This window comes from Schistocerca serialis, chromosome 1 (assembly GCF_023864345.2).
Source record: "Schistocerca serialis cubense isolate TAMUIC-IGC-003099 chromosome 1, iqSchSeri2.2, whole genome shotgun sequence".
NCBI classification, from domain to species: Eukaryota; Metazoa; Arthropoda; class Insecta; order Orthoptera; family Acrididae; genus Schistocerca; species Schistocerca serialis.
In genome coordinates this window covers 1,233,838,485-1,233,864,588 of record NC_064638.1, presented here as the reverse complement: position 1 = coordinate 1,233,864,588, position 26,104 = coordinate 1,233,838,485, and the positions used below count along the sequence as shown (strand labels likewise).

General features: G+C 41.0%; 1 protein-coding gene across 4 annotated transcripts in view; it reads left to right on the top strand.

The window, feature by feature from the left end:
• LOC126419147 (integrator complex subunit 1) overlaps positions 1-26,104 on the top strand; it is a 288,378-nt gene that overhangs the window by 175,491 nt on the left and 86,783 nt on the right. For all 4 annotated transcript variants that reach the window (XM_050086288.1, XM_050086260.1, XM_050086280.1 and 1 more), the window contains exons 19-22: positions 12,825-13,008; positions 13,924-14,055; positions 22,760-22,904; positions 24,599-24,830. In XM_050086288.1, coding sequence (XP_049942245.1) covers positions 12,825-13,008; positions 13,924-14,055; positions 22,760-22,904; positions 24,599-24,830 — 693 coding nt within the window. The remainder of the gene's footprint in view (positions 1-12,824; positions 13,009-13,923; positions 14,056-22,759; positions 22,905-24,598; positions 24,831-26,104) is intronic.

Genomic DNA, 26,104 nt, shown 5'->3' with positions numbered 1-26,104 from the left:
TTGTTTCCTTTACTGCTTGCTCAATATACAGATTGAACAACATTGGGGAGAGGCTACAACCCTGTCTTACTCCCTTCCCAACCACTGCTTCCCTTTCATGTCCCTCGACTCTTATAACTGCCATCTGGTTTCTGTACAAATTGTAAATAGCCTTTCGCTCCCTGTATTTTACCCCTGCCACCTTTAGAATTTGAAAGAGAGTGTTCCAGTCAACATTGTCAAAAGCTTTCTCTAAGTCTACAAATGCTAGAAACGTAGGTTTGCCTTTCCTTAATCTTTCTTCTAAGATAAGTCGTAAGGTCAGTATTGCCTCACGTGTTCCAGTGTTTCTACGGAATCCAAACTGATCTTCCCCGAGGTTGGCTTCTACTAGTTTTTCCATTCGTCTGTAAAGAATTCGTGTTAGTATTTTGCAGCTGTGACTTATTAAGCTGATAGTTCGGTAATTTTCACATCTGTCAAAACCTGCTTTCTTTGGGATTGGAATTATTATATTCTTCTTGAAGTCTGAGGGTATTTCGCCTGTTTTATACATCTTGCTCACCAGATGGTAGAGTTTTGTCAGGACTGGCTCTCCCACGACCGTCAGTAGTTCCAATGGAATATTGTCTACTCCGGGGGCCTTGTTTCGACTCAGGTCTTTCAGTGCTCTGTCAAACTCTTCACGCAGTATCATATCTACCATTTCATCTTCATCTACATCCTCTTCCATTTCCATAATATTGTCCTCAAGTACATCGCCCTTGTATAGACCCTCTATATACTCCTTCCACCTTTCTGCTTTCCCTTCTTTGCTTAGAACTGGGTTTCCATCTGAGCTCTTGATATTCATACAAGTCGTTCTCTTATTTCCAAAGGTCTCTTTAATTTTCCTGTAGGCGGTATCTATCTTACCCCTAGTGAGATAGGCCTCTACATCCTTACATTTGTCCTCTAGCCATCCCTGCTTAGCCATTTTGCACTTCCTGTCGATCTCATTTTTGAGACGTTTGTATTCCTTTTTGCCTGTTTCACTTACTGCATTTTTATATTTTCTCCTTTCATCAATTAAATTCAATATTTCTTCTGTTACCCAAGGATTTCTACTAGCCCTCGTCTTTTTACCTACTTGATCCTCTGCTGCCTTCACTACTTCATCCCTCAAAGCTACCCATTCTTCTTCTACTGTATTTATTTCCCCCATTCCTGTCAATTGCTCCCTTATGCTCTCCCTGAATCTCTGTACAACCTCTGGTTCTTTTAGTTTATCCAGGTCCCATCTCCTTAAATTCCCAACTTTTTGCAGTTTCTTCAGTTTTAATCTACAGGTCATAACCAATAGATTGTGGTCAGAGTCCACATCTGCCCCTGGAAATGTCTTACAATTTAAAACGTGGTTCCTAAATCTCTGTCTTACCGATACCTTTTAGTATCTCCAGGGTTCTTCCATGTATACAACCTTCATTCATGATTCTTAAACCAAGTGTTAGTTATGATTATGTTGTGCTCTGTGCAAAATTCGACCAGGCGGCTTCCTCTTTCATTTCTGTCCCCCAATCCATATTCACCTACTATGTTTCCTTCTCTCTTTTCCTACACTCGAATTCCAGTCACCCATGACTATTAAATTTTCGTCTCCCTTCACAATCTGAATAATTTCTTTTATTTCATCATACATTTCTTCAATTTCTTCGTCATCTGCAGAGCTAGTTGGCATATAAACTTGTACTACTGTAGTAGGCGTGGGCTTCGTATCTATCTTGGCCACAATAATGCGTTCACTATGCTGTTTGTAGTAACTTACCCGCATTCCTATTTTGCTATTCATTATTAAACCTACTCCTGCATTACCCCTATTTGATTTTGTGTTTATAACCCTGTATTCACCTGACCAGAAGTCTTGTTCCTCCTGCCACCGAACTTCACTAATTCCCACTATATCTAACTTCAACCTATCCATTTCCCTTTTTAAATTTTCTAACCTACCTGCCCGATTAAGGTATCTGACATTCCACGCTCCGATCCGTAGAACGCCAGTTTTCTTTCTCCTGATAACGACATCCTCTTGAGTAGTCCCCGCCCGGAGATCCGAATGGGGGACTATTTTACCTCCGGAATATTTTACCCAAGAGGACGCCATCATCATTTAATCGTACAGTAAAGCTGCATGCCCTCGGGAAAAATTACGGCTGTAGTTTCCCCTTGCTTTCAGCCGTTCGCAGTACCAGCACAGGAAGGCCGTTTTGGTTATTGTTACAAGGCCAGATCAGTCAGTCATCCAGACTGTTGCCCTTGCAACTACTGAAAAGGCTGCTGCCCCTCTTCAGGAACCACACGTTTGTCTGGCCTCTCAACAGATACCCCTCCGTTGTGGTTGCACCTACGGTACGGCTATCTGTATCGCTGAGGCACGCAAGCCTCCCCACCAACGGCAAGGTCCATGGTTCATGGGGGGGCGATTGATGTACTTAGTCCAAATTATCTTGTCTTTTCTGTTGAAACAGTTTAAGTAGTACAATTACATTAGTTGCCATGTCCACCAAGAGTATGTGTTATTAACTGCATTGGCTGAATTGTTACTGGACAATCTTAAGTAAGACAGATACTTTTGAAGCAGGTTTTAACTATTATAAAAATTTAAGTTTACAGAATCATCATATCTAAATGCATCATATTTACAATCAGATAATGTTTTGGAACTTTGTGTGTGTGTGTGTGTGTGTGTGTGTGTGTGTGTGTGTGTGTGTGTGACAACAAAAGAATTTCATATTGATGTGATAAGGAAAGTTCTGGTACAATGTAAATCCCCGAAGCTCTTCCCTGAATCCATATCCCTCCACACCTCAGCGACCCCCCCACATACCCACCTCCTACATGCTTCCCAAAATCCATAAAACCAACAGTCCTGGACGTCATGTTGTAGTTGGATACTGTGCTTCCACTGAAAGAATCTCCACTTTTGTTGGCCAGTACCTCCAACCAATTGCCCATCACTTAGCATCTTGTATCAAAGATGCAAAACACTGACCAGCAACCATCCCCAACCCATTACCACTTGGACCCTTACTTGTCACTATTGATGTAAAATCTCTGCACACTAACATCCCTTATGCCCATGGCCTGTGCCACTGTTGAACACTACCTCCCCCCTTCCCCCAATGTCCTTCAGATGCCAAATCCAATACCTCATTCTGTATATGCTATGTCAGTTACATCTTCACTTGAAGGGGGAAGGTATGCAAATAAATCCATGACACAGCCATGGGTGCCTGCCTGCATGTGCTCTTCCAAACCTCCCAAACCACTTTTGTGGTTCAGGTTCACTAGTAAATCTCCATGATCTGGACTGAGAGCTAAGATACCTTATCTTAATTCCTCCTCAACCTTGACATCTTTTCCCCCATCTGCTTCACTCAGTCCTCCTCAACCCAATGTGTTATTTTGCTGGACATTGGCATACACCTCTCTGATGGCTCTTTCTGTATGAATGAACCAACCACTACAAGTACCTGCATTTTGACAGCTGTCACTCCTTCGATACCAAAAAAGCTCTCAAATTTAGCCTGGCTATCCATGGATGGCATATCTGCAGCGACAAGAAGTCCCTTGTCGGTATGCCATATCCTCACACACCTCACCCACCATCCAAAGAACCCTCTCATCACCCAATACCAATACTGCACTAAAGCAACTGAACCATGTCCTTCACCTGGGTTTTCACAAGGGCTTTTACTATCTATCATCATGCTCAGGAATGAGAGATATCCTACCCATGATCTATATCACCTCTACTTAAGTGACAATCTGCCACCCAACCAACCTAAAAAACATTCTTTCCACCCCTATGCCACTCCCAGTGTGAACCCCCTGTCACACTGGTCGTATCCTTGTGGAAGAGCCAGATACAAGATCTGCATGATTCTCTCTCCCAGTAAAGCCTACTAGAGTCCCGTCATAGGCTTATCCTATCCCATCAAAGACAGGGCCATTTGTGAAAGCAGCCATGTTACCGTATTTACTCGAATCTAAGCCGCACCTGATAAATGAGATTCGAAATAAAGGAAAAAAAAATTTCCCGACTCTTAAGCCGCACCTGAAATTTGAGACTCGAAATTCAAGGGGAGAGAAAAGTTTTAGGCCATACCTCCAAATCGAAACAAAGTTGGTCCATTGTAATATGAGACACAATTTAGGTCGAATGAGTGACGATACAGCTACAGTAGTTTGGTTCGAGTCGTAAGCTTAGCAGTTAAGCTTTACCAGGTAGCCATTGCTATGCGGCAGGTGCTCCGTCCGTATTTATACGGGTACCCTTCCTTTTTCACGTGCTTCGTCTGGTTTGAATCGATTTCTTATTTTGCTTTGATCTGATAAGCGCCATTTTCTTTGTTATAGGTGTTTGCATCACTCTAGCTGAAAATGCATTACTGTACTGTGTCGTGCATTGTTTGTTGAATTCTGATAGTGCGTGTTTATGGCCTGTCGCCGCTCGCGGCACGGTTTGCTTTTGTGCGCGCTACCGCCGCTTACAATTTTTTTTTAAAAAAAAGAGAGGAATCATCTCATTAGCGAAACAATGGCAAGAGGCTGCTATTTTTTGTTACTTACACTGCTGCTTTCTTTGATAATGATCAACAACAACCAAATAATAGACTGCGTATGATAGAACACGTTTTGAACGAGAGTTAGACGAAAATTATTCTTCGTTCGAAAATCTTTGCGGCCGCTTCTTTAGTACATCAAATTCTGCACAGAAATTAGTCATCTTAGATTTAAAAATCTAGTAAGTTGCCCTGCTTCATTTCTGACTATATCACTATTAGGCATAAGAATAATACGAATATAAACATGACACGATACGTATATTCTTCCGCGTTTGCTGTTGTGTCACTCTAGTTTCGTAGTTTATTAAGCAGACAGGATTTAAATGAGATAGCAGCAAACACGAAAGAATACGTGGCAAAATGTTTATATTCGTATTATTCTTATGGTGAAGAGAATACTGCATGTGATTCATATTTCATCAGGTTCCTATTAGCAACAATCTCTTCTCACAGGCAGGAAAAAATTCAGAATGTAGAGCTGGCCATATTGACAAACATCCCAAACAGTCTTGCTAGTCGGATTTTCGTAGTATATTGAAATTCTGCTACATTCGAAGAAGAACAATACGGAATTTGTATTTACTTCGTTGGATAATGTATGAAAATGAAAATGCAGTGGTCGAAACTCGGGGCGGAGAAAAAAAACTCGTCTTCCACCTTTTTCAAAAAAATTTATTTACTGATGCAGAGGTTTTGGCGCCAGTATTTATCTTTGTGCCTACAAAGCATGCCTGTGTAGCGCTACATATATTCAACGGCAGAAGTTAGTTGTGGCGGCACCTACCAACATTTTTCAGAACTTCCGCTTGCTTTGCCCTCGATTCTAAGCCACAGGCGGTTTTTTGGATTACAAAAACCGGAAAAAAAGTGCGGCTTAGATTCGAGTAAATACGGTATATACACAGCATTTTATGTGAACTTGACCACCAGAGTGAATGGCTATTGCCAAACTGCACCCAAAAACAAAATTGACTACCCAGTAGCAGAGAGCATGCCACTGAGCCCATCATGCTCAAATGCTCAAGTTCAGTCATTTCTTCACAATCCGTGCCATCTGGATACTCCTTACCCCCCCCCCCCCCCCTCCAAAGAATGCAGCACCAGGTTTTCTGAGCTATACAGATGGGAGTTATTCTTGCAATACATCTTTCAGTCCTGTAATTCTCCAGGCCTCAGTCTCTATTGTGCACTACACAAATCATCGGCCCAGGTGCCTGGGTGTTGTATTCTTATGCTGTACGCTTGTGTTTCCTCCCCCTCGCATTCTGTGTGTGTGTGTGTGTGTGTGTGTGTGTGTGTGTTTGTGTGTGTGTTTGTGTGTGTGTGTGTGTGTGTGTGTGTGTGTGTTTGGGAGGGGTCCCCCTCCCCTGTAATTTCATACGGAGATTAACAGATTGAAGAGGGAAAGCGGTCTGTCTGGTTTTGTGTGTACGTGGGGCATCTGACATGTTCTACATGTACATCTACATACTTACTCAGCAAACTACTGCAAAGTGGATGGCAGAGGGTACTTTCATTCCAGACACTTAATGCCTTTAATGTGTGGGAAGAATGACTGTAAATGTCTCTATGTGTGCTGTAATTAGTCTGATATTATCTTTGCAGTCCCTTTAGGTGGGATACATAGGGGACTGAAGTATATTTATAGATTCTTCACTTTAATATTAGTTCGGGAAACTCTGTAGGTGGGCTGTTGGGGATAACTGGCATTTATCTTAAGATTCCTGTCAATTCAAATTTTTCAGCATTTCCATAATGCTCTCGTGTAAGTAAAATGAACCTGTTACCATTTTTGCTGCCCTTCTTTGTAGTACATTCCTTATTGCCTGTTAGTCCTATTTGCTATGGATCTCGCACACTTGAGCAATATTCTAAGATGTGACACACAAGTATTTTATAAACAGTCTCATATGTGGACTGCCAGTGTTTTCCCAGTATACTGCCAATGAACTCGAGTCAGCTACCTGTCTCATCTATGAAGACACCTCAACTGTGAATCCCCCTCCCTAGAATTTGTGGTACGAAATACTCCATTACGTTGTAGAACAACAGAGATGCTTGAGAGAGTTCCTTTTCTTAACATGCCAGGTTGTTGCAACCTTTACAATCAGAACAGTTAATCTACAAGCAAAATATTTGAGTATGTTGTTGTTGTTGTGGTCTTCAGTCCTGAGACTGGTTTGATGCAGCTCTCCATGCTACTCTATCCTGTGCAAGCTTCTTCATCTCCCAGTACCTACTGCAACCTACATCCTTCTGGATCTGCTTAGTGTATTCATCTCTTGGTCTCCCTCTATGATTTTTACCCTCCACGCTGCCCTCCAACACTAAATTGGTGATCCCTTGATGCCTCAGAACATGTCCTACCAACCGATCCCTTCTTCTGGTCAAGTTATGCCACAAACTTCTCTTCTCCCCAATCCTATTCAATACTTCCTCATTAGTTATGTGATCTACCCATCTAATCTTCAGCATTCTTCTGTAGCACCACATTTCGAAAGCTTCTATTCTCTTCTTGTCCAAACTATTTATCGTCCATGTTTCACTTCCATACATGGCTACACTCCATACAAATACTTTCAGAAATAACTTCCTGACATTTAAATCTATACTGGATGTTAACAAATTTCTCTTCTTCAGAAACGCTTTCCTTGCCATTGCAAGTCTACATTTTATATCCTCTCTACTTCGACCATCATCAGTTATTTTGCTCCCCAAATAGCAAAACTCCTTTACTACTTTAAGTGTCTCATTTCCTAATCTAATTCCCTCAGCATCACCCGACTTAATTCGACTACATTCCATTATCCTCGTTTTGCTTTTGTTGATGTTCATCTTATATCCTCCTTTCAAGACACTGTCCATTCCATTCAACTGCTCTTCCAAGTCCTTTGCTGTCTCTGACAGAATTACAATGTCATCGGCAAACCTCAAAGTTTTTATTTCTTCTCCATGGATTTTAATACCTACTCCAAATTTTTCTTTTGTTTCCTTTACTGCTTGCTCAATATACAGATTGAACAACATCGGGGAGAGGCTACAACCCTGTCTTACTCCCTTCCCAACCACTGCTTCCCTTTCATGTCCCTCGAGTCTTATAACTGCCATCTGGTTTCTGTACAAATTGTAAATAGCCTTTCGCTCCCTGTATTTTACCCCTGCCACCTTTAGAATTTGAAAGAGAGTATTCCAGTCAACATTGTCAAAAGCTTTCTCTAAGTCTACAAATGCTAGAAACGTAGGTTTGCCTTTCCTTAATCTTTCTTCTAAGATAAGTCGTAAGGTCAGTATTGCCTCATGTGTTCCAGTGTTTCTACGGAATCCAAACTGATCTTCCCCGAGGTTGGCTTCTACTAGTTTTTCCATTCGTCTGTAAAGAATTCGTGTTAGTATTTTGCAGCTGTGACTTATTAAACTGATAGTTCGGTAATTTTCACATCTGTCAACACCTGCTTTCTTTGGGATTGGAATTATTATATTCTTCTTGAAGTCTGAGGGTATATCACCGGTTTCATACATCTTGCTCACCAGATGGTAGAGTTTTGTCAGGACTGGCTCTCCCAAGGCCGTCAGTAGTTCCAATGGAATGTTGTCTACTCCGGGGGCCTTGTTTCGACTCAGGTCTTTCAGTGCTCTGTCAAACTCTTCAAGCAGTATCGTATCTCCCATTTCATCTTCATCTACATCCTCTTCCATTTCCATAATATTGTCCTCAAGTACATCTCCCTTGTATAGACCCTCTATATACTCCTTCCACCTTTCTGCGTTCCCTTCTTTGCTTAGAACTGGGTTTCCATCTGAGCTCTTGATGTTCATACAAGTGGTTCTCTTATCTCCAAAGGTCTCTTTAATTTTCCTGTAGGCAGTATCTATCTTACCCCTAGTGAGATAAGCCTCCACATCCTTACATTTGTCCTCTAGCCATCCCTGCTTAGCCATTTTGCACTTCCTGTCGATCTCATTTTTGAGATGTTTGTATTCCTTTTTGCCTGATTCATTTACTGCATTTTTATATTTTCTCCTTTCATCAATTAAATTCAATATTTCTTCTGTTACCCAAGGATTTCTACTAGCCCTCGTCTTTTTACCTACTTGATCCTCTGCTGCCTTCACTACTTCATCCCTCAAAGCTACCCATTCTTTTTCTACTGTATTTCTTTCCCCCGTTCCTGTCAATTGTTCCCTTATGCTCTCCCTGAAACTCTGTACAACCTCTGGTTCTTTCAGTTTATCCAGGTCCCATCTCCTTAAATTCCCACCTTTTTGCAATTTCTTCAGTTTTAATCTACAGGACATAACCAATAGATTGTGGTCAGAGTCCACATCTGCCCCTGGAAATGTCTTACAATTTAAAACCTGGTTCCTAAATCTCTGTCTTACCATTATATAATCTATCTGATACCTTTTAGTATCTCCAGGGTTCTTCCATGTATACAACCTTCTTTCATGATTCTTAAACCAAGTGTTAGCTATGATTATGTTGTGCTCTGTGCAGAATTCTACCAGGCGGCTTCCTCTTTCATTTCTTAGCCCCAATCCATATTCACCTATTACGTTTCCTTCTCTCCCTTTTCCTACACTCGAATTCCAGTCACCCATGACTATTAAATTTTCGTCTCCCTTCACAATCTGAATAATTTCTTTTATTTCATCATACATTTCTTCAATTTCTTCATCATCTGCAGAGCTAGTTGGCATATAAACTTGTACTACTGTAGTAGGTGTGGGCTTTGTATCTATCTTGGCCACAATAATGCGTTCACTATGCTGTTTGTAGTAGCTTACCCGCATTCCTATTTTCCTATTCATTATTAAACCTACTCCTGCATTACCCCTATTTGATTTTGTGTTTATAACCCTGTAGTCACCTGACCAGAAGTCTTGTTCCTCCTGCCACCGAACTTCACTAATTCCCACCATATCTAACTTTAACCTATCCCTTTCCCTTTTTAAATTTTCTAGCCTACCTGCCCGATTAAGGGATCTGACATTCCACGCTCCGATCCGTAGAACGCCAGTTTTCTTTCTCCTGATAACGACATCCTCTTGAGTAGTCCCCGCCCGGAGATCCGAATGGGGGACTATTTTACCTCCGGAATATTTTACCCAAGAGGACGCCATCATCATTTAATCATACAGTAAAGCTGCATGCCCTCGGGAAAAATTACGGCTGTAGTTTCCCCTTGCTTTCAGCCGTTCGCAGTACCAGCTCAGCAAGGCCGTTTTGGTTATTGTTACAAGGCCAGATCAGTCAATCATCCAGACTGTTGCCCTTGCAACTACTGAAAGGCTGCTGCCCCTCTTCAGGAATCACACGTTTGTCTGGCCTCTCACAGATACCCCTCCGTTGTGGTTGCACCTACAGTACGGCTATCTGTATCGCTGAGGCACGCAAGCCTCCCCACCAACGGCAAGGTCCATGGTTCATGGGGGGTGGGGGGGGGGAGTATTAAAAGTTTCAAAGAAGCAGAAGGCATAAGCACTGAACGCTGGTTGGTGTATCAGAATGTAAGACATCATTATGACAAGACAATATTATGATGGAAATACAAAATTTCAGAAAAGAGTTTGGGGGGCAGGGGGGTGGAATTTTTTATCGTAGGTATTGTTAGTATAGAAAAATGAGATACGAGGGTTGGAACTTTAATAGTGGCAACTATTTATTTACAGCTCGTACAAAATAGATAAGTGTTTCAAAGTTTTACTGACCTTCAAAGTAGTCACCAGCATTGTGCCACCCTTTGCCAGGAAGTCGTAGGATACTCTTAGTAGTGCCAGTTGTGTTGACAGTTCAAGCAGCACAGTCTATTACCCGATGAATTTGTAGCAGTTCTGAAGTGAATGCCATTCCCTCAGTTTAGAAATCGAATTGAACTCATGAGGGCTTAAGTCAGGGAACTGCAGTAGGTGGTATAGCACTTAGCAGCCCCATCAGTCAAACAAATCAGTAACAGCTTGCACTGTACATGCTTGAGCATTGTCCTGCAAAATGATGGTCAGGTCCTGCAGAAAGTGTTGTCACATCTGTCTCTGTGATGTTCATTTTTGGAACACAACCTACGACCAGCTTCATTCAGCCATATGTAATTCACTTATGAACACACTGAGAGATATGAAACTGTGTACCACATTGAGGTGACAAAATTCATGGGATATCTTCTAATACCGGGTCAGATCTCCTTTTGCCCGGACTTGGGCTGCAGCTCGGTTTGGCATGGACTCAACAAGTCATTGGAAGGCCCCTGCAGTAATATTGAGCTGAGCCATGCTGCCTCTGTGGCTATCCATAACTGGGAAAGTGTTGCCAGTGGAGGATTTTGTGCACAAAGTGACCTCTCAATTACGAGGGTCACTCCAAAAGAAATGCACACTATTTTTGTAAAAGTACAGTTTTCAGTCTGCATGTGTGAAAGTTTTACAGTGTGTAGATACATCCTTCCCACTTGTTTTAAAACTTAGTTCAACCTGTTCCCGTGAGTAGCACCGTCACAGCACACCTTCAAGATGGTTGCTGTTCTTGACGTTCGTCAGAAGCAACGTACTGTCATAGAATTCCTGTGCTGTGAAAACGAGACAGTGGGAAACATCCACAAGAGGTTGAAAAAGGTGTATGGAGATGCTGCATGACAATACACGGCCACATGTCAGTAAAAAGCTATGAAAGCGATCACAAAACTCGGATGGACAACACTGAAACACTCGCCTTACAGTCCTGACATGGCTTCATGTGACTATCATCTATTTGGGAAACTGAAAGACTCTCTTCGTGGAACAAGGTTTGAAGATGATGACGCCCTTGTGCATACCGCCAAACAGTGGCTCCAACAGGTTGGTCCAGAATTTTACCGTACAGGTATACAGGCGCCGGTTCCAAGATGGCGTAAGGCAGTCGAGAGGGATGGAAATTATGTGGAGAAATGAAATTATTGTTCCTAAAGGATGTATCTACACACTGTAAATCTTTCAAACATGTAGCATAAAAGATTGATTAAAAAAAAAAAAGTGTGCATTTCTTTTGGAGTGACCCTCGTATGTCCCGTAAATGTTCAGTGAGATTCATGTCAGTTGATCTGGGCAGCCACATCATTCACTCGAATTGTCCAGAGTGTTCTTCAAACCATTTGTGAACAATTGTGGCGAAGTGACATGTTTGGGAACATGAAGTCCATTTATGGATGCAAATGGTCTTCAAGTAAGTAGCCGAACATATCCATTTCTATTCAGTGATCACTTCAGTTGGACCAGAGGACCCAGTTCATTCCCTGTAAACACAAGCCACACCATTATGGAGCCACCACCTTCTTACACAATGACTTGGTGACAACGTGGGTTCATGGCTTCAGGGGAACTGCACCACGCACAGACCTTATCATCAGTTTGTACCAATTCAAAGTGGAACTCATTTGACGAGGCCACAGTTTCCCAGTCATCAAGGGACAACTGATATTGTCACAATCCCAGGAGAGAGACTGCAGGCGATATCATGCTAGTAGCAAAGGCACTCGCATTGATCATCTGCTGCCATAGCGCATTAATGCCAAATATCGCCACACCGTCCTAATTGATACATTCGTCGTACGTCTCATATTGATTTTTGCAATTATTTCACACAGTTTTGCTTGTCTATAGCACTGACAGTTTTACGGAAACGCTGCTGCTCTTGGTCGTAACGTGAAGGCTCTCTGCCATGCTTTGTCTGTGGTGAGAGAGAATGCCTGAAATTTGGTATTCTCGGCACACTTTTGACATAGTGGATCTCGGAATGTTAAATTCCGTAATGATTTCTGAAATGGAATGTCCGATGCATGTAGCTCCCTACCATTCTGCTTTCATAGTCTGTTAATTCCCGTTGTGCGGCCATCATCATGTCAGAAATCTTTTCACTTGAATCACCTGAGTACAGATGACAGCTCCACCAATGCATTGCACTTTTATACCTTGTGTGTGTGATATTATTGCCATCTGCATTTGTGCATATCACTATCACATGATTTTTATCATACCAGTGTAGAGTAGAACTTAAATGGTTTTATGCTCTCTATGCTATTGATGAATGCCTTGAAACTACCCCAGATTATTGTGACTCAGGTAGAGGTAATGTTACCTGGAAGATAGTGGTCCATTATTATAATGTTACATAAATAAAATATAGTCATTTTGCTCACAGGATAATTAGTACTGTCATAATTCTTGCCTGTATTGTAATCACACTTAATTTTTCTGTTAATATCTATATTTCAGTTGGTGGCTGTCTCGTCAGCTTCCACAGTTGCCACATTTCCAGGCAGTAAGAGGACAAGTAATTCAGGCATTGCGACAGGCGTGCCAAGTAGAGAGCGAACCAGCTCTTGTAAGCAGTTATATATGCTTCCTGGCTGCACATGCTGCTAATGATCCATTGCCTGAAATGGCTGAGCTTGTGGTGGTGAGTTATCAAATTTGTTTTTAATAATAATGGGTCTTCTTGTTTCTAAATGATTAATGGAAAATCTCATATAAAGATGTGAAACAAATACTAACAAAGAGATAGAGGGGCTGGCCAGTACTCACCTCAGCTCAGTACAGCCGATAGATACACAAAAAACAGAACCAAAAATTTACGTTCCTAGCTTTCGGAACAAATGTTCCTTCATCAGGGAGGAGAGAGGGGAAAGAAAGGGAAGAAGGGAAAGTAGATTCAGTTACTCACAACCTAGGTTATGAAGCAACAGGGAAAGGAATACAGGGAGGGTAGCATGGATGGAGGCATGGTTGTCAGAGGGAAGGGATCTTTGGCTTCCCTCTGACAACCATGCCTCCATCCATGCTACCCTCCCTGTATTCCTTTCCCTGTTGCTTCATAACCTAGGTTGTGAGTAACTGAATCTACTTTCCCTTCTTCCCTTTCTTTCCCCTCTCTCCTCCCTGATGAAGGAACATTTGTTCCGAAAGCTAGGAATGTAAATTTTTGGTTCTGTTTTTTGTGTATCTATCGGCTGTACTGAGCTGAGGTGAGTACTGGCCAGCCCCTCTATCTCTTTGTTGGTCTTCTTGTTTCTTTTGTTGTAACAGTGTTTGTCAAGGTAAGGACTTCTAAAAGTAGTAAATTTATCAGTGTTCAGTGATGCCATTTTGCTGCCTGATTGGAGAACACAAGTTATGTTTAAAAATAAGAATAATGATAAAATAGGTAAGTAAAGTGTTTGTGAAATATGGTATTAGTATTCTGTGTTGTAATTGATATCATCTAAAAATCAAAATCTTAATAACAATTCAGAGTAATACAGAAATTCAGTGCAGTTCATTTACCTTGTTTAAGAAACTGGTTTATATTATCCGTTGATTAATGTTAATGTTTCAGGATATGGCACAGCTTATTGTAGAGAGAAGTTCAATTATGGCTGCCATACTGCCTTCTCCAAACTGTGAACTGGCAGGTGCAGAACACACACAGCATGCTCTTATGCTGATGTTCTTCCAGTATTTGCAAAAGGTACGTATGTAATTGTATATATAATAGTTCCCAATTACAGAAAATATAAAAATCACTACAGAAAACGCACAGAATACACATATATTTTACTAAAAGATTATTGCAGCCTTTTTCATAGTCATTATGTTACCCACAATATGTTTTTATGTCTCCCATTCAGTACTTGTAACTGAATTTGATAAATGAGGAATCTATTATGTCCCAATAAGATTTCTTAACATAAAATTCACATAGAAAACTTTGTGATGGTTAAAATTTTCGTTCTTTATAGGTTTCGTAATTTGTATAGATAAATTTAGCACTCTTCAGAAAATGAATGTATTTCGATGCATGTACCTCAATGTGCCTTTTATACTTCAATGTGCCTTTGCAAAGATGATACATACTGATACGCGTGATGCTCATCTGCAAAGTAATTTAAAAATCTCTACGAATGGTAATAACATGCTTTTACGTATTTTTTTAGTGAAAACCCTCTGCTTTTGGATAAAGCCATATCAAATACACTGTCCATTCACATTAATGTGACCACCTGTCAAGAGCCTGAATAATTACATTTTGCAGTGTAGACTGCTGCAAGTTGTGCAGGAAGTGAGGTAGTGTGGTTCTGGTAGTGCCGACAGGAATGTGGAGCTGTGCAGAGTCCAGTGCAGTGGCCAGCTGCACTAGGTGATCAATGACGCAAACAGCCCGACCGAGGTGGTCCCACTGATTTTTGATTGGGTTTAAATCTGGGGAGTTTGGTGGCCAGGGGATTATGGTAAATTCATCCTGATGCCCCTCAAAAAACTTAATGAGAAACAGCAGGAGAAAACACATATAAAAGGTATTACAGTTTACAAGCTTTCAGAGCCAGTAGCTCCTTCTTGTGGCAGGAGGATTCAAAGGGAGAGAAGAGTGGTGAAGGAAAAGGACAGGTGAGGTTTAGGAAAAGGGGTGGATTTCAGAAAAGCTCCCCAGTACTGAACAATCAGTTCTCATGAACATTAAAAAAAATCCTATTCTGCTTATAATGACTACAATATTACAGTCTATTGCAATAGTTCCTTCAACTTTATACTCAAACAATTATTGTTTTACTCTCACCCGGCGTAGAGTTCTAGATGCATTGGTAAACGGATGTGTATTAAGCACCGGTGAACAGCACTGGCAGTGGAACGTTGGTTTTGGTGTTGCCGTTGACGGGCAGGCGTGGAGTCAGCACTGGTGAGCAGCAGCTGGCGCAGTTGGCATTGGTTGCTGGTTACTGTTTCGGTGTCAGTTCTGATGTGTGAGAAAGCTGTGTACTCTCCACACCGAATCTTCTTAGTCGAAGTTTTGAAGACACAAGAAGCGGTAAAAAACTGTATTGCATTCACAATTCACACCTCACCCTAATCAGTTGACTCACCTGATCTTCCAAAAGTTTCTTCTCTGAAGATTTTTGCTGGTTATAGGAATTGTTTAGACTCTTTTTCTATTCTTGAAATAATTGGGTACTCGTAGAATACTCTTCTTAGTCTAAAATGCCGAGGTCTACGCTCTGTTCCTTTGAGATTACTACTTTCTTAAGTCTTTTACTGTGTTGCATTCACAACTTTCTTCCATTTGGTTCCTTGGACTCAATCCAATTACTCGAAACAGTTCTCTTATCTTGTTATGCCTGGTTGCTATGGAAACTCAAAATATCTTCTTCCCATTTCCGTCTTAAAATTCCTATTTTCTTCGAGTCCTGTCACTTATGTCGCCACCCGTTCTAATAGTTTTGAAGACACAAGAAGCGGTAAAAAACTGGATTGCATTCACAATTCACACCTCACCCTAATCAGTTGACTCACCTGATCTTCCAAAAGTTTCTTCTCTGAAGATTTTTGCTGGTTATAGGAATTATTTAGACTCTTTTTCTATTCTTGAAATAATTGGGTACTCGTAGAATACTTTCAGTTCAATTATAATACATTTTCAACTTCCACAAACAACAATTTCTGCAAGTTAACTTAGTCATCAAACATTAGACTCTATTATACATATTTATAACAACATTGGTCCAACAACCAAATGTTTTATGGTCATCATATATGTCTTGTCTCGTACAGGGCTAAGACATGAAGTAAGTTAAAAGTCTGTAGTCAATTGTTCGTTTTTCTTTTTTTACGATAATCACATTCACTAACACAGCAAAGAATAGCATATAATTACTCTGTTTTCTTTCACAAAACATCTGTGGTGCTAGCAGCAAACACTTGTCGTTGTCATTGGACCGCCCCTCTTACAGTCTTCTCTTAACAAATTTTCAACTTGCACACAGAAACAGGTGGTGCAGTAGATATGCTTCCACTCTCCCACTTATATTTAAAATATCATGTGTTGGAGACAGTAGAAGGACGAGTGGCTCTAGAATTTACACGGAAATTCTCGAAGCACTACAACAGGCCCAGAGCTGTGGAAAAATGGAATAAAATGAGCCATGGTGTCTGCGGAGGAAGCAAGGAAGACTTTAAAATGGATGGGTTCCGAGGGCACCAGAAGCCTAGGAATGTGTCGGACAGAGAGGGATGTTTACCGGGCTGGCTGCTGTACTGGAGCTGGTGGCACTAAAGGTGGAGGTGGCGGTGACAACTGGGAGAGTGGGAAGGGTGTGTGTGTGTGTGTGTGTGTGTGTGTGTGTGTGTGTGTGTGTGTGTGTGTGTACGCGTGCGCGCAGCCCTGCCCCCACCTCCCCCCTCCCTCTCTACTGAACATTTGAGACTGCATGCATGAAATGTGAATTTGTACTTGCTCGCCTCCACACACTTCTACTACAACACCCTGTCTCAAACAAAGGCTGCACTCTTCAGTGAAGAGAACCCAACATCGTTGATCTGTATTCATGTACATCTACATATACACTCCACAAGCCAGTGTACGGTGCATTTTGAGGGTACTCTGAAGCACTGATAGCCATTTCCTTTCCTCAACTGTCTATATGCCTCCATATGAGCCTAATTTCTCATATTTTACCTTCACAGTCCTTACATGAAATGTATGCTGTGTACAGTACGGTTGTTCTGCAGTCAGCCTCAAATGCTGGTTTTCTAAATTTCCTTAACAGTGTTCCTCAAAAGGAAAGTTGTCTTCCCTCCGGGAATTCCCATTTGAATTCCCGAAGCATCTCCGCATAATTTGCATGTTGTTCAAACCTACCGGTAACAAATCTAGCAGCCTGCCTCCGAATTGCTTCACTCTCTTCCTTTACTTTTAATCAGACCTTGTGCGGGTTCCAAATACTCCAGTAGTACTCCAGAATAGGTCTCACTTGGAGTCTATATGTGGTCTTCTTTACGGGTGAATCACACTTGAGTAAAATTCTGCCAATGAACTAAAGTTGATCATTCATCTTCCCTACCACATTCCTCAAATGTTTATTCCATTTCATATCAATCTGAAATGTTACGCCCAGATACTTAAATGACTTGAGTGTGTCAATTCTAATTTGGTACCGACTATTAATGCTGTATCGGAACATTACTGGTTTGTTGTTCCTACATTTTTCTACATTGAGAGCCAGCTGCAATTTATCACACCAATTAGAAATTTTGTCTGTCATCTTGTATCATTACACACTTACTCATCTTTGACACTATCCTGAACATCACAGCATAATCGGCAAATAATGACAAATTGCTGCCCATCCTGTTTTCCAGATCATTTATGTATCTAGAAAATAATAGCAGTCCTATTGCACTGCCTGTCCCTGATGAACACTCACTGTCGAGGACAGCATACTGGGTTCTATTATTTAAGAAGTCACTGAGACACTCGCATATCTGAGAACCTATTCTGTACACTCATACCGTCATTAACAGTCTGCTGTGGGGTACTGTGTAGTATGCTTTACTGAAATCTAGGAATATGGAATCTGTCTGTGGCCTTTAATCCATAGTTTGCAGTGTATCATATGAGAAAATAGCAAGCTCAGTTTCACACGAGTGCTGCTTTCTATAAGTGTACTGATTCATGGACATAAGCTTTTCAGTCTCTAGGAAATAAATTGTATAGGTGTTCCCTTTCCGACTTTCTTCAGTCATCGTGGTGCTGTTGTCGTAATGGATGGTTAGAGGAAAAATTGATTGATTGAAGATGATTATGTACTGCCTATGTTGACACAGCTCTCTGTTGCCTCCAAATGGCAGCATGGAGATGTCTTGCACTCTCCTCAGTGTGCCTGCAAACTGTGACCTGTAGGTACCGGTCATTATCTGCTGTTATTGACTGCAGATGGCTACTATGAGGCAGATGTCCAATGCTCCATGGCTCATAATAGCAGTTGAATATCAAAATGGTGTTTCTGCAGTGTATGCCATTTTGGTGTGAAACTTCCTCTGGTGACAATGCATGCATGGTCTAAGAGTGAAATGAGCGTCTAGACATGTTGACAGACTGAACAGTGCAGTGTTGTATTCACAGCTGGAGACACTGTACATGTTACTGAATTGCACTGAGAATGCAGGTTTACTGTACACGTCAACTTCCTGTGACCAAAAGAGTATCGCAAAAGAGGTTCCCAATTATACAGGGTGTTACAAAAAGGTACGGCCAAACTTTCAGGAAACATTCCCCACACACAAATAAAGAAAAGATGTTATGTTGACATGTGTCCGGAAATGCTTAATTTCCATGTTAGAGCTCATTTTAGTTTCATCAGTATGTACTGTACGTCCTCGATTCACCGCCAGTTGGCCCAATTGAAGGAAGGTAATGTTGACTTCGGTGCTTGTGTTGACATGCGATTGATTGCTCTACAGTACTAGCATCAAGCACATTAGTACGTAGCATCAACAGGTTAGTGTTCATCACGAACTTGGTTTTGCAGTCAGTGCAATGTTTACAAATGCGGAGTTGGCAGATGCCCATTTGATGTATGGATTAGCACGGGGCAGTAGCCGTGGCGCGGTACGTTTATATCGAGACAGATTTCCAGAACGAAGGTGTCCCGACAGGAAGACGTTCGAAGCAATTGATGGGTGACTTAGGGAGCACGGAACATTCCAGCCTATGACTCGTGACTGGGGAAGACCTAGAACGACGAGGACACCTGCAATGGACGAGGCAATTTTTCCTGCAGTTGACGATAACCCTAATGTCAGCATCAGAGAAGTTGCTGCTGTACAAGGTAACGTTGACCACGTCACTGTATGGAGAGTGCTACGGGAGAACCAATTGTTTCTGTACCATGTACAGCGTGTGCAGGCACTATCAGCAGCTGATTGGCCTCCACAGGTACACTTCTGCGAATGGTTCATCCAACAATGTGTCAATCCTCATTTCAGTGTAAATGTTCTCTTTACGGATGAGGCTTCATTCCAACGTGATCAAATTGTAAATTTTCACAATCAACATGTGTGGGCTGACGAGAATCCGCATGCAGTTGTGCAATCACGTCATCAACACAGATTTTCTGTGAACGTTTGGGCAGGCATTGTTGGTGATGTCTTGATTGGGCCCCATGTTCTTCCACCTACGCTCAATGGAGCACGTTACCATGATTTCATATGGGATATCTCTACCTGTGCTGCTAGAACATGTGCCTTTACAAGTACGACACAACATGTGGTTCATGCACGATGGAGCTCCTGCACATTTCAGTCGAAGTGTTCGTATGCTTCTCAATAACAGATTCGGTGACCGATGGATTGGTAGAAGCGGACCAATTCCATAGCCTCCACGCTCTCCTGACCTCAGCCCTCTTGACTTTCATTTATGGGGGCATTTGAAAGCTCTTGTCTATGCAACCCCGGTACCAAATGTAGAGACTCTTCGTGCTCGTATTGTGGACGACTGTGATATAATACGCCATTCTCCAGGGCTGCATCAGGGATTCCATGCGACGGAGGGTGGATGCCTGTATCCTTACTAACGGAAGACATTTTGAACATTTCCTGTAACAAAGTGTTTGAAGTCACGCTGGTACGTTCTGTTGCTGTGTGTTTCCATTCCATGATTAATGTGATTTGAAGAGAAGTAATAAAATGAGCTCCAACATGGAAAGTAAGCGTTTCCAGACACATGTCCACATAACATATTTTCTTTCTTTGTGTATGAGGAATGTTTCCTGAAAGTTTGGCCATACCTTTTTGTAACACCCTGCATTTAAAAGCCCTTTGCAAGTCTTTTTTTAAGTAGGCTATTTTTTATTGATGATGTTCTACAGCTTTGATAAATATTTACCATTTTCTTCCATATGTAAAACAATAACACTGTTTCCAGTTTTTATCCACTACATGCTTTTCATCCCTTCAATAACATAAGGCAGGGAATGGTGGATATATGTACATTGTGGAAGAGCTGGAAATTTTTCAACTAATGCTGACGAAACAAATTCCACTTTGAAGAAATAAATTGAAATGGAAAAAATAAAGAAATAAAAAATTTATTGAGAGTTTTCAGAGATATTGTGTTACGAAAGTAATACTAGTCTTGAGAGCTAGGTCAATAGTATTCACCAATTAGCGATGTTTTATGCTAATGGATTTTTTAAAATTCTTTATCAGTTTTTTTCTTTTTTGTATAGATAGTTGTCTCTGATTGGCACTCTGGTGCTTTACTAAACATCATTTACAAATATTATATTTTTGTCACTGTGTCCCTCTTTGATGTACATACACTGACAAGGGGGGGGACATGCACCAAGTAGGAGTTTTGTGACATAAACAAAAGTTGGTTGATGTGTTTCTATATCTGAAAGATGATGTCTATTCAGATTTTGCGTGAGTTGCCTAAGTGTGGCACTAATAGCACCATTATGAGGACACAAATCAGGTTTGATTTAAATACACTCTGCAGTGGTCGGGTCACGTTAGTTACCATTGAGGTTTGATGTGGTGAGTTAGCCAAGAAAGCATTTAAGGCAATGAAGACGTGATTATCAACAACTCACTGAGTTCGAATAAGCCGTTGTAACAGCGATACTAGAATCTGGAGTTTCTTTCTGTGATATTGCAGAAAGACTTGGCAGGAATACAGCCTCTGGCAACAGTGGTCCTGAGAGTGTATGGTTGGAGGAAGACCGGTTTCCATATGGCCACATGAGACTACAGAGAGAAGAAAGTTGTGTACAGCTTATGGCCACAGCTCATTGTACTACGTCTGCAGCAGCAGTTCAAACAGCAGTTGGCACCACAGTGCAGTGACACAACAAACTGTTACAAATCGATTACTTGAAGGCTGGCTCTGAGCCAGACGCCACGTAGTATGCATTCCACTGACCCCACACTGCTGCCATTTGTGAGTTCATTGGTGTCAAGTGAGAGCTCATTGGAGGGCAGGGTGGAGAACTGTTTTGTTTACTGATGAGAGTTGGTTCTGTCTTGGTGCCAGTGATTGCCATGTTTTGGTTAGGAGGAGGTCAGTTGCGGACCTGTAACCAACCTGCCTGCATGCTAGACACACCAGACCTACACCTGGAGTTATGGTCTGGGGTCTGACTTTGTATGACAGAAGGAGTGCACTTGTTGCTGTCCCATGTACCCTGACTGCAAATTTGCATATCAGTCTGGTGATTCTGGCTGTTGTGCTGCCATTTCTGAACAGCAGTCCAGAGGGTGTTTTCCAGACACTTGGTCTCATGTCATTGTTGTAACTCAACTTGCTGTTCAGAGTTTAGATGTGTTGCCCTGGCCTGGTGATCACCAGATGTGTCTCGAATTGAGCACATGCGGACATCATTGGGTGACAATTCCTGCGTCGCCCTTCTCCAGCATTAACCACCCCTGTATTGTAATAGGGACGGAACTCCCTGACATCCGGTACCTATACTACATACTGCATGCATGTTTGCATTCAACATTCTGATGTTTGCACTGGTTATTAAGGTACCAGCATTTCACATTTGCAATGGCTATCTATTGCTTATATTAACCTGTGGTCTAGCAGTGTTAGCCACTTAAATATGTTGCTAGACAAGTATATTCTGAAAATTTCAATTCTCTACATTAATTAGCTTTGGCGCTATGTTTTTTTTTTTTTCATCAATGAATGTAACTTGATCCCTTACCCCTGCATAACTGCCTCTCTCCCACCAGTCCCTTCCCCCCCCCGTCTCTACTCCCCAGGTCTTCCCCCCCTCTTCCCCCCCCCCCCCCCCCCCGTCTGTCTCTCCCCTTCCCAGTCTCTCCTCTCCATCCCCCCCTCTCTCTTCCCTCCCAGGTCTCCCCCCTCTTCTCTCCACTCCCGTCCGTCTCTCCCCTTTCCAGTTTCTCCTCTCCATCCCTTTCCCCTCCCCCTCAAGTCCCCGTCCCCTGCCCCCCAAGTCCCTCTCCCCCATGTCTCTTTACTCCTCTGCCTTCGTGTGTGTCTGTCTTTTGCAGTTGTTGCAATAATTAATCCTCATTTTGGCACTGCTGGTGAATGCAAAATGTCTTCTGCCTCCTGCTCCCTTGTATTTTGCACCACTGTCTCAGTTGCAATGATTCTTTTTTCTCCCCTCACACCCATTTGTCCAAGCATTCATTCACAAGCAGTCAGTGATGCTGCAGTTGTGCATTTGTGTGAACTTACCTGTAAGCAAGTGTAACTTCATGTGCTGTTATACTTGTTTGTGACACCCTTCAGGGAAATGGCCTTTCAGATATTGTTTGCTGCACCCATACTAGACTTTGTTATTGTAATAAATGAAACTGGAAATTATTTTGATCAGAACTGATGTACCTATTGTGTGATTTGTTTTAGCAATGTTTTTTTGTTACAGGCACGAGAGCCTCGCAGAGAAGCCTATCAGTGGTCAGAGAGTCAGGATCAGATTCTTATAACCTGGAGCACAGGTGAAGAGTCAACAATGCATATCCTTGTTGTTCATGCAATTATCATCTTGCTTAACTATGGACCTGGCCTAGGTAAGATTAATTATTGTACATATCATATGCACATATTAAAACTAGTTAAATTTGTTAAGCTATTAGATTTCCGTCTATGGGTGAAGTCTATTTCAGTTGTGTACAAATTTCTATTATTTCTGTGAGTCTGTTTCTAGTGCTTTATTTCATTCTGCTGAAGTGGACTTTTCAATCCAGTGCCTGTGGGAACTGGTAGACAAACAGCTTCCTGTTTTTAAGTTAATCAGCTAGGTGCTCATCAAGGAAGGGGAGGCAGGGGTAGATAAATAACTTGCACACACAGTCAACACTTGGCACTCAACAATAGCAGCATGTGTTTAACTGAAAAATTAAATATAAGTGAAAAATATTGAACAATGGGAAATCCAGGATGGAATAATGACATTATTTGAAAAGGGTAGATTGGTACTCACCATATAGTGGAGGTGTTGAGTTGCAAACAGACACTACAAAAAGACTGCCACTCAAATCTCCACTATATGGTGAGCAGTGATCTATCCTTTTCATTGTATTGAAAAATGTTAACATATTAGATTTATGGGACAAGACATTGATTTTGTGTGTGTGTGTGTGTGTGTGTGTGTGTGTGTGTGTGTGTGTGTGTGTAGACAACTCGGCACCTCAACTATTTGCTGAGTTGTTACCTTTACTCCTTAAACTATTGATAAGAAAAGGAGCATCAAAAGATAATGTTGCAAAGGAAAGTCTCTCAAAACAGGGTAATACAAGACTGATAAATATTTTTATTTTTTAAAATGAAGAATGTTTCATCAGCAGACTGTTTGCCTACTGTGACCAGCTGATGGAGTTTGAGGAAACTTGTCAGTGTGTAAGCACACAGTTAAAGGACAAAGAATAGGTGTTCACTGTACAATAGAGAGAGAGAGAGAGAGAGAGAGAGAGAGAGAGAGAGAGAGAGAGAGTGTTCCTCAGTAATGTGGTCAGTTTCTTATGTTTATAGCCAGATCTTTTCTACCCCTTGGTAATTTTATTAGTTGATAATTGTTGATATGTTAGGTTACATCAAAAATTGAATTCCGATAAAAAATTTTCATAGAAAAAATAACTGTGTAGGGATTTCTGGAATATAGTTCAAGTAACATCAAACTTAAGCATATGTTGGAAATGGTACATTAGTAGTCAGAAGACTACTGATATTACACCTGTGTAAGTGTCAAAATTTCACCCTCCATTGCTGGTGGCAAATGATGCTCTTACTTTACGAGTTGACAGTCACATAAAAAACACTGAGAACATTGATAGCTTTTAGATGAATCTGTCTATACAGCTACAGTGTACACATACCGAAAAAAATATAAGGCATTAGCAGATGCAACTAAATCGTTAAGCATAACAACAAGTAATGCATTTCGTAGTTAAACACAGGAAATGTTTGGAACCTTGGAGTTGTGTGAATAGACACTGAAAATTCTGTTAGCATTTTTAAGCTGTTCTGCGCAGTAGTCTTATGTGATTACTAGTTAAGGTATAGGAGCACACACAAAAACAGTGCCTGAAGGTTGTGAAGAATGTGACTTGCTTAGTAGTCATTGAAAAGTTAGAGGCAAAATTGAAATTATGTACTGGGCTAAAACCCTTGAAACTCGACATCAGTGAATTTACCATGAATGAAATATTGTTCAACAATGATGATAATACAGTGGCATTGTTTAAATGTTTTTTATTTTCTGCAGATAGGGGTATATTTGAATGTATGCTGGAGATTTGGTTTCCTGTTGAGGGTGAGCCACCTAAAGCGTATCTTGTGGACACTTCTGAAGAAGCATTGTTAATTCCTGACTGGCTCAAATTGCGTATGATCCGTTCTGATGTTGACAGACTTGTTGATGCTGCTCTGACTGATCTTGAACCATCTCAGCTTGTTCTATTTATCCAGTCATTTGGAATTCCTGTTAAGTCAATGAGGTATGTATTCTCCTTGTTTTGAGTACACAATTTATATTTGACTGTTTATTATTCTTATCTTTCTATGTTAATAAAACATGCCTTTTTTTAAATATAAGTTTTTATCAGCTTAAATTAGAAATACTTTTGTTCCATAGATTGATAGTAAGACCAGATCCCCAAGGATATAAAAACATGTCATAAAACAAGAATACATATTTACAAAAAGAAAATGATATGGTAATATGCCTTTCACAGAACCGAAGTGAAATAGTCGTATTAGATGTGCAATAAGTAAAAAAAAAATATTTTCATTTAAGAGCTAATTGCAAATTTGTCATTATAAATGTAAATGTACAATAAATTGAGATACATATGATAATGCGGAGGTTATTGTAACCATTGTAACCACAGATCATCAACAGAAAATTAGTTTGACACTTATTTACATAGATCATATTACTGCACTGACAGTCCACAGAAATCAGATTTTATGTAATACTGGTGTTGCTGCTGCAGTTTTTTGTTTGAAGTCTGGTTTGCCACACCTGTCTTCACTAATCTGTCCTATGCAAATTTCTGAACAACCACTAAACTTGTATCCATTTGAATCTGCTTACTGTATTTAACTCTTGATCTCACTTTACAATTTTTCCTGCTCACACTCAATCCATTACAGATCAATGGTTCCTTGATGCCTCAGGATGTGTCCTGTTCTTTCAGTCAATCTGTGTTACAAAATTCTTTCCTGCCCAATTTGATTCTGTACCTAATGATTAGTTACCAAGTCTACCCTTCTAAACTTCAGCATATTCTTCTGTGTCATCATGTTACAAAAGTAATGTGTATGATAAGATAAGATACTGCAATGACTTTGTTATTAAGAAGTATGATGCAGTGTTCCTTCAGACATGCATTCATGTCTTGAAGGTACATGACATCGTACTTCTTAACAACACTGGCACTGCAATATCATATTTATCCACTGATACCAGGCAGCGACTTTCCATTAATACATCCTCCCAATGTACAGGAATTACTTAATGTGTGTGAGTGCAGGTTGTAACACATGAATGACAACGTGTGGAAGTTTGGATCTGGCCATGAGTCATGGATGGATAGCCAAATTGGTTAAGGCGGTTCCTATCATAAAGCGGGAAATTCAGGTATGAGTCCTGGTCCAGCACAAATTTTCATAGTCATTGTTCCATTTTACAGCTCATAGTTGTCCATATTCACAACTATGAATACATTTCTTCAAAAGGCTACACTACAGACAAATACATTAAAGACAC